Raw genomic sequence first — 9,078 nt, 5'->3', positions numbered from 1 at the left:
CGCGAATTCAAACGACCGCGATTTGCTGGAAATTGAACAAATCGCGATCTTTTCCGACCGCGATTTTAACCTGCTATACAGTATGTCATATGCAAATTTTAATTGAAAAATTCATATGTGTATGTCATATGCAAATTTTAATTGAAAAATTCATATGTGTATGTCATATGCAAATTTTAATTGAAAAATTCAAATTCTTGTAGAGGACAGTACCCTTAGGCATTCTCTAACTTGGTCCATCTGTATGATAGTCTGAAAGGAAGAGATTGCACTCTCTTTCTAACTTCTGACGAAGTTAATGCTATCTAGAGGCTAGAAATGACACTCAGAAGCAGAAACAACAATATTCTGTAAATTATTGTGAGTTTTGATGATCAATACTTTTATGGAATAAAATAAAGTTACTATGCCCCTGTTTGACAGTCTTCAATCTTTGAAAATCTTCAAGTTCAAATCAAGATTGGGTCACTTTACAGCTTTTTTGAAGGGAACAGTGTGTGTTCTCTAACGAAATGCAATAATTAATTCCTTGAGAAATGTTCAAGATCTTAGAAAAGTTATAAATTGGAATATGAATCTTTCTCTACATAAACAAGTACTATTGAACATATTAGCATGCAGGAATACCTGTATAGTAGTTGTTAATATTCACCCCCTTTGTGATAAGCTAGACACCAAATGAATGCGGATTTTGAGTACACTCAAAATGTTTGGATTTTTACGACTTACAATGTAATTATAAGTACCGGTACTTAGACTGACATATAAGCTTCGATAGGTTAAAGAAACAAATAAAAAAGAATTAATCTTTTTACGACAGAAGTCAGAACAAAACTTTATTTAAGCCAAAACATGGAATAACACACGCTTTTCTAAAGCGTATCCAAAAAATAATAACACAGACATAAATACTACAGAGCAAACATGGTAACAAGAAAATAACAAATACACTCATGATTTAACTGGATTTAAACATGTCACAAAGAATTCTCTCAATTGGAATGTTGCCAATTGTTCTCCGGAAAAAGATGTCCTCTATTGCCCGCGAACTCACATTGCACATCGCCGGAAGTTGTAAAAGTAGTCTGCCAAACCGTGTTTTAAGGAGCCTCTGGTTGATGACGTAATCATGAAGCATCATTTGGGCTTGGTCCTGCAGTGCTTCCACTTGTAGCGAATCACGAAGCCCCTTAACATCTAAAATAAAAATAAATAACATTGAATTAATGATTGAATCAAAAAACAAAGTACTAGTATACGTTCGTAATTTACCAGGCGTATAAAGAAAAAAATGTCTAAACATGTTCAAGCTTGGGAAACTGGTATACAAACATGACCGGGTTTAAGGTCGATACAAATCGATGATTTAACCACCCAAAGATTACAAGAATATCGAGTTGAATACTGAACTTCAAGAGCAATACCATCTTCCATGTTTACAACTGTTCAAGTCCTAGCCAAACACAGTGAGAGAAGTGGGGTTTAAAATAAACATAACTCGTTGTATTAAAAAAAAATCAACTAGAGAAAAAAAAATGATGACCCCCCCACCAAAAAAAGGAAAAAAATATATCGCTCCAAAGTTTTAAACTCCGTATCTCATTTCGGGGGTAGGATTAGTTCACTGAGTAAAAGGAAGTTTTTTAACTATAACGTATCAAAAAGTTAGAATGGGGGCAACAAGCTTTTCAATGCACATTAATTTTTAAACTCATTGGGGGAGGGAGGCACAACTCCCACTCAAATCCCCTACCTCAGCCTTAGTTGTTACATTGACCTATAGGTGGTAGTTGAGTGAAGGAGAAATAATTTCTCAGAACTGTATCCGTTTTGAAGTTCTCAATCTAACAGTTCAATTTTGACAAAAAAATATTGGAAGGTAAGGTGAACAAAAAGATTGAAGTGTTTTTTTTCCCTTCCATGCTGTATCTCGGCCAATTGGAGAGCTACATGTGGGAATAATACAATTAATATCAAATATTTAATGATGTTAGAATGTTGGATTTCAGCCATTCAAACATACCCGGTAACCTTTTAGTTTAGTTTTGGATGATGTAAAGCAGTCCTTTAATATAATATTGTTGCATTTGGTATAAATCAAACTAAGCACATACCAGGTTTAAACAGAAGGATAGCTTTGAGACAGGCATACTCGGTGGAGTCGACCCTGATGCTGTTGAGTCGGTAGATGATATCCTGGACCTGCCTTAACTGTACAGACATCAATGATGTCTTCTCCATGTTGGGGCCATCTAACGTGTACCCGTTAGCACTTAACAGGTAACCTGTAACATATAGAAAAGTTTTTATTTCACGTAAGAATAATGAAATTGTAATTCTTGACAGACTGACAAACTTTTGAGGCAATGTGGCTTACCAACATCTATGTTGAGGGACCATTGTGCAGCACTGAGAACAAACAGTTCACACCAAGACTCCTCCAGAAGAATAGCTTGGTCTCTGAAAGGGAGCTGGAGGAAAGATGGAATATTTCTTGCCCACTTGACAGACATAAACAAGAGTTTAGCAGCAGTCTCAAAAGTACACTCATTAGTAGAGGGACTGGTATAGAGAGCATTGTCTGTTGGTCTGTCGGTGGACTGAGGTGGCACTATCGCTGTGTTCTGATCCATAGGGCTTTTAGCTGGTGTTGCCATTTTGGGTGGGGTAAGCTGATTCTTTTCATCTACCAGAGATGTACTGGAACTCACTGGGGATGGCAAATCCATGCCTGGTCTTATATCTGTATCTATAAAACAAAATTTTTAAAAATTCATTAGCTATTGAAAAAGAAAGATTTTTAGGGGGAAAAAACTATTTCAAATAGTCTAAAAAGAATAGAATATGGTTCTACATACCCTTTTCAGGTTTGATGTCAAGCGGAAGAGGACTTGCGTCACACTGCAGTGATCTGGTATCCTGAGTGGAGTCCACTGAGGGAGAGGGTGAACGGCTGATACTTTTATCTCCTCCGTTAATAGAAGAGTTTGTGGACGACACGCTGCTGCTTCCTCCATCACTGACATCCTGGTGCGGGCGGAGACCGATATCGATGTTGCCGTTAGTGATGCTGGCAGACAGGAAGTAGTTCCTCTTTTGGTCCGGTATGGGTACCGGAAGTGTAGGGATGTATGGAGCATATCTTGGTACAGTATATTCTGGGCGATATCCGATATTCATACCGTAATTTGGAATCTGGTTGTATGTGAAGCATCTGAAAAGTAATACAAGTACACATAATTGTGAAGAGACAAAATATTTTACAGGATTACTTTTTTACCATTTCTTTAATTGTAGCACCTTTATTCATTTTTTTGGAATCTCAAAATTCAGCGGTTGATATATCATATGGTAATACATAAAAGTACATATCCAGTTCTTTTCAAAAGTTATACCTCTGTCGCTCAAACATATCTCCAATATGATGGGGGAAAGGAGTTGGGTTTTTCATGGAATCGCTGTAATGATCAGAATTATCTCTCTTGTATTGGTAACAGCGTGGGGCTCTCTCATGCTGAACAGCTGAAAAAGACATTGCTTTATCTTTGAGAACTTCTCGGTTATATGAGGCTATTTTGGAGACAAGAAGTCGAACTAAGCAAAAGCAGAAGAGAACTAAACCGTGTTAAGTTTGTACTCTTTTAATAAAAAATAAATACCAGACGGTTTCGTGTAGGGCCATATTTGGACAATAAAAATTTCATGCTGTAACTAAAAACACCTAATGAAGAGAATCCGGCGATACCGACCCTACAATCTGTAAACTGTTGAACTGGGTATGCATTCAAGTGATTGAGTGGGTATCTGGGGGTATCGAATTACTTTTTATTTACAAATTAGCTCTATTTAACACCAGGAGCTGACGTTCATTAAATATTTCTCTAATACTTCATTCCCTAATCTGTATACAAAACCTCTCGAGTAGTCGCGTGCGCTCGCGAGAGTTCGCCTGCGCAGTGAGAGTAGACAGGTGAGACGAGAATGGTTTTGTCAACAGAGTGTCACTCCCAGTAAGGGTCTTTGTCATCCGTTAGTGTATGGTCTAATTAACCGAACCTAAGCAAACTGGGCATTGAAATATGTTTATTGTACAACAACTGAATCTCAGGAACAAAGAAACTATCGTTACAAACTTCCCATCTTTTGACAAACAGTATGCTGATACTTGATCACCTAACACTCTATAAAGACCCTATACAATAAAATGTAAAATAATATGTTCTTAATTTGGTCATTTATTTTCAATGCAGTTTGGCTTTAGTTGGCGAAACCTGTATTGAATGAAACAAAATATGTTCCCCCCTTCTTTCCATTTCTCTAACTCATACTCTGCTGCGAATCCAATTTACATTAATTTTTTGAAGAAGCTTGACTGTATTTCTGCAAAACTCCAACTAATGTAGAAATATAGTTATACATGTATTAAATACTAAAGACGATTGGCAAGATCGATCTGAATTTAATATAATCAACTTCTGTATTTGTTCAACTTCTGCTGCAGACCCACTTGAAGCAATACATATTAGCATGGTTTAGAAATCGCATAGAAGACACGATTTCACTTCATCATTACACAAAGTTTATGTTGACCCAAACCCTAGAACCGGCAATTGCTATGGATCAGCGCAGATTTTTTCCGGTATATCCGATCCCGACTGATTGATCACTCCGGAGAAAGGTGCACTCGATATGACGGATTGGGAAGCATTCTGAGAAAGCACAGGTGAAGTCAACATGATTACCTGAAGTTTGGCAGACAAATATTTTAAGACCAATTGGAGAAAAAGCTACATCCAGAAGCCAAACCTCAAGCACTTGTCCAACCATCCATCAATTAACTTTCAAAGCCTCGTTATCGTACAAAAAGAAATCACTTGTCATTTTCCAGTTCCAAACAACCTTTTTAGAAACCGAAAGAAATAAGTATATTTGGTTTTATGCATACTTGGCATTAGAAGATAAGAAATTAACTTACCGTCTCGGTTCATCTTCATTTCTAGACATTTCCGGAACCTACAGGCCTGGCATTGGTTTCTTCGAGCTACATCTACAATGCAATTTCCATTCTCTTTGCAGACGTATTCCAAACTTCGGCGAATGCTGCGCTTGAAAAATCCCCGGCAACCATCACAACTTTGGACACCATAATGCTTTCCGGAGGCCTTGTCACCACAGACAAGACATAGCACTTCCGGTTTTCTATCTTGCTGACCAGCGTCTTCAAGATAAAACAGAATAAAAGATTCATTTTATTATTTCTTTTTCTATTTTTTTTTTATTTCAAAAGATTAAAAAGCAATACGTTCAGGTTCAACCACTAATACTTATAGGAAGCAACATTCCGTTCATTTGGGCCAATTAAATGTATATGTATATACATATATATTAAATATGTATATACAGGTACTCTTTTATTGTTGAATTACATAATAAATTTACCTAAATTTAGGCAAAGATTTTATTTAATTAACTGTGTAAGAACATGATATCAAATAAATATCAAATACATGTTTTCTTATTGTTTCCCCTTTTCTTTTTTTTCCAGAAAAAAAGCGGACGCATCTGACAATTACACGTAAAATTAAATAATTCATAATTAAAAATCTATCATTACCACTTTTATAAGAGCGAGACATACCGGGCATCACATAATTCAAGGCTTTTACTGTATACTGGGATATTTTCGCCCCGTGTTATTTTCGCCCTTTGCACTTGCAAACAATTTTGCCCCGTTTTAAAATCGCCCTGTCATAGTTCTGTTTAAGAAATTCTACTGTGTGATTACCACTTTTATAAGAGCGAAAAGAAAATAAAACAAAATTTCCCTGTATACAGTATTTTATTTAGACATATACAGGCATCACATAATTCAAGGCTTTTATTTTATTTAGACATATAGCTAGTTTCGGTCTTTGATTTCTATTTATGTCATTTTCCCCCACCGATCATTTTGTCCAAGGCAAAAGCTTTGAAATAATTTTTACCAAAAACTCCTAAACTTTGAACTTACAAGATAAATTAACATGTATCATGATAATCCAAAAACTTTTCCGTTTCCTTAAAATCTGAAATAAATAACTTTTAATAATTTGAAATCAGAATGTAAGAATTTAAATGAAAAATATGCAAAGATCGTCATTTTTAACTACTAGTAATCATTTCCATTTCTAAATAAAACAATTTATACACAAAATGCTTGTGTCAATTTCTTGTTTATCCTAGAAAAGCAAAATAAACACATAATTTGTGAAATAAAAAACAAAAACAAACTTGTGATGACTGCCAACACACGAAACCCCCGTGAGGTCGGGGTCATATGCAGATTAACCGTGTCCCGCTGCGATTGAGCGTGTCTTTTGACTGATATTTCTCATGACAGTGGGTGGTAACCGTTTATGTTTTTACTCTGCTAAATTTGTAAAACAACAAACAACTCTCCAATATTCTATCATCTGTGACAATTGAATAACTGAACTTACAAAATTCTATATTACCTAATTTGTTTATGCAAAACTTTTCCGAAATTAAGGAGGCTGGGGGGTCAACAATTTAACCACAAAGTAACCACCAGATTTAACTTATTTTTTAGATATGGTATTAATGTCAACATTCATTTGAATATTCATAAATTTTTTTTGAATTTTGATCATTTTAATCTTTAAAATCATCTTTTATAAAATAGTGAAAATGGCTCCTTTTCAGATACTTTTTTTTAAGAATTTTAAAAAAATGTTTAAATTGAAAATATCTTTGTCATACTTTTTGATGAGCAATAACTATGATTTTTTTCATTTATAATAAATCTAAGTTAATACATGCTCGCAGATCATGCTGTTAGCCCACCGTGTATTACCCCTTTTGACGTTATTCTACGCAACACCATGTAACACGACTCTAAATAATATTATCAATATATTGACTAATTTATAATAAATTTTTGCATTCTATTAAACAAAAGGATAGAATTAAACAGTTATGATTTTAGTTGGTCTTTCATACATGTATCAGTTACACAATATTACGACGATATTCCATGTCCCTACGAGTTCACATTCAGATAGGGAGAGCTTTATGAGGTATTATGTCACCTTCTTAAATTCTTGCGTAATATTGCTAATATTTGGTATTCCTTTTTAATCTCGATGCCTTTAAAAATGATATAAAGACGATGATTTATGGTTAATTAAATGGTTTTATGGATTAATGTAAAAATCGCAAACAAGTTACAAAAATACCTAACTTTTTTATATAATATTTTACAGCAATGTAAAATCGCAAAAAAGTTGCAAAAACACCTACCTTTTACATGTTGTTTTACAGCAAAGTAAAACCGCAAACAAGTTGCAAAAACACTTAAGTTTTTACATGTTATTTTAGTATTTTACAACAGGAAAAAGAAAGCGTAACTTCCATTGTTTTATTAAATTTGTTTCATTTAATTTTCATTTTAATAACGATTACTTAGTCATAAACTTTAAAATCCACCAAAGAAATTTTAATTTTCAGGTAGTCTTTTTTTTTTTTTGAATACGCTACAGTAAATTTCGTTTGTAAATGAATATAAAACATTTATATACTGGCTATAAGTGTAAATGAAATCATATTTAAACGTTTAGATACATATGCAACTGCAAGTTCTTTTCAAAAATACTGAAATTTCGCCAGATCACTTCTTAGGAATTATTTGAACTTGACAAACGGGTTTAGAAATCAAACAAAACATTTTTTGTCGCTGCGAATTAAAACTCAGTTTTACCTAGCATTACAACATTAGTTTCCTATTTTTTTCAAACATAAATAATGAATTTTCCTATTTTAGTTACCAAAATATTCATGTACATATATTTATTTATGAACTCCTTAATGCATTTACCAATCGTTCAAATATCGAGAATGTCTTTCGAACGCGACAAATTTCGCCCGATGTCAACATGATGAAAATATGAAACGGGTTTCGCATGGGGATAAAAATAAATCGTCATCTTCTTAAAAAATAAAATAAAAACTTTTAAAAGTTCTTTTAGAAATAAGAAAAAAAAGTCGTTTGTATAAAATATGTACCTCTGATAATGTCAGGAGACAGGACAGGATTCATTCTTCCCAAGGGCCTGAAGAATTGTCGGTATATGTCGGCTGCTGGTGGAATGTCGTAATACACAACGGATAGCACTGATTTCTCCTCACCCCTAACCCGACGATGATCGCGTCAATCTCGTGCAAGTTGAGCGCTGAATGACATTCCAATCTGACTTCTGATTGGTCGATTGTTTACGCCGTCATCTCATTGACGATTCTTCGTTGGGTGGGTGATACAACGTTGATATTTTAATAACTTTTACATAATCAGGCAATCTTCTTTTAATTAGCCATCATTGACGACTGTTTTTAACCATGTAATATTTTGGTCATAAGAGCTTTATATTTTTGGTAAAGTTGGCTAAGATTATCACAGGATTATGTGACATTGCAGGTTTGAATGCTCATCTAGTATCCAGTGGGGAGAATAAGGGGTTTTGAGAGGGATTAATGCGAAGATTAACTGATCAGAAAATTGGGGATTTATTTTTGGCGTTACCTGAGCTGTTCGGGGCACAGGTGAAAGCTGGTCCCGACCCCCCGCTGGTCATGTTGACGTAGCTGGACAACTTTTAAATCTATGACAACCCTGTAGTTATGTACCATCGTCGTATTTTTACTGTGATCATAAATCGTGCAAGATTTTCTAAATACAAGTTTCCTTTAAAAAAAATTAAGAATTAATAACATAAATATTTGCATTTTCGCATTTTAAACTACTTTAAAAATTATTTGTGTATTATTTTCCCCTAGAAAATCCCAATAATCACAGAGGTACACCGTACAGTTTTAGGTTCAACTTTCTTTAAATTTTTTTGAAAAATACTACATGCAGTAAAAGATTTTTTAATTGCTAAAACGTGAAAAGAGAGAGATATTAACTTTAGGGACTTCAATCAGTTATCGTGAGAGTTTGAAATTATAATTGCTGACACAACCCTTCCAAAATATATCCACAATTAATGAAAAACATATAGCTAAATGACTTTGTGTTTAAGATAT

At 34.2% G+C, this 9,078-nt stretch overlaps 1 protein-coding gene across 1 annotated transcript; it reads right to left on the bottom strand.

The window, feature by feature from the left end:
* Positions 1 to 806: 806 nt before the first annotated feature.
* On the bottom strand, positions 807 to 8,211 carry LOC134229933 (nuclear receptor subfamily 2 group E member 1-like). Its single transcript, XM_062711716.1, has 7 exons — positions 8,062 to 8,211; positions 4,976 to 5,218; positions 3,396 to 3,522; positions 2,859 to 3,214; positions 2,378 to 2,749; positions 2,115 to 2,285; positions 807 to 1,197 (listed from the first exon to the last, which is right to left on the bottom strand). The coding sequence occupies exons 1-7, from the start codon at positions 8,093 to 8,095 to the stop codon at positions 959 to 961; spliced, it is 1,542 nt and encodes a 513-aa protein (XP_062567700.1). The 5' UTR covers positions 8,096 to 8,211; the 3' UTR covers positions 807 to 958.
* Between the last annotated feature and the right edge of the window lie 867 nt (positions 8,212 to 9,078).

The sequence above is a fragment of the Saccostrea cucullata genome, unplaced genomic scaffold, assembly GCF_032062105.1.
Source record: "Saccostrea cucullata isolate Sc308-1 unplaced genomic scaffold, CSIRO_AGI_Scuc_v1 ctg423, whole genome shotgun sequence".
Classification (NCBI taxonomy): Eukaryota; Metazoa; Mollusca; class Bivalvia; order Ostreida; family Ostreidae; genus Saccostrea; species Saccostrea cuccullata.
The sequence above is the reverse complement of the archived record's forward strand: the minus strand, read 5'-3'. Positions and strand labels throughout refer to the sequence as shown.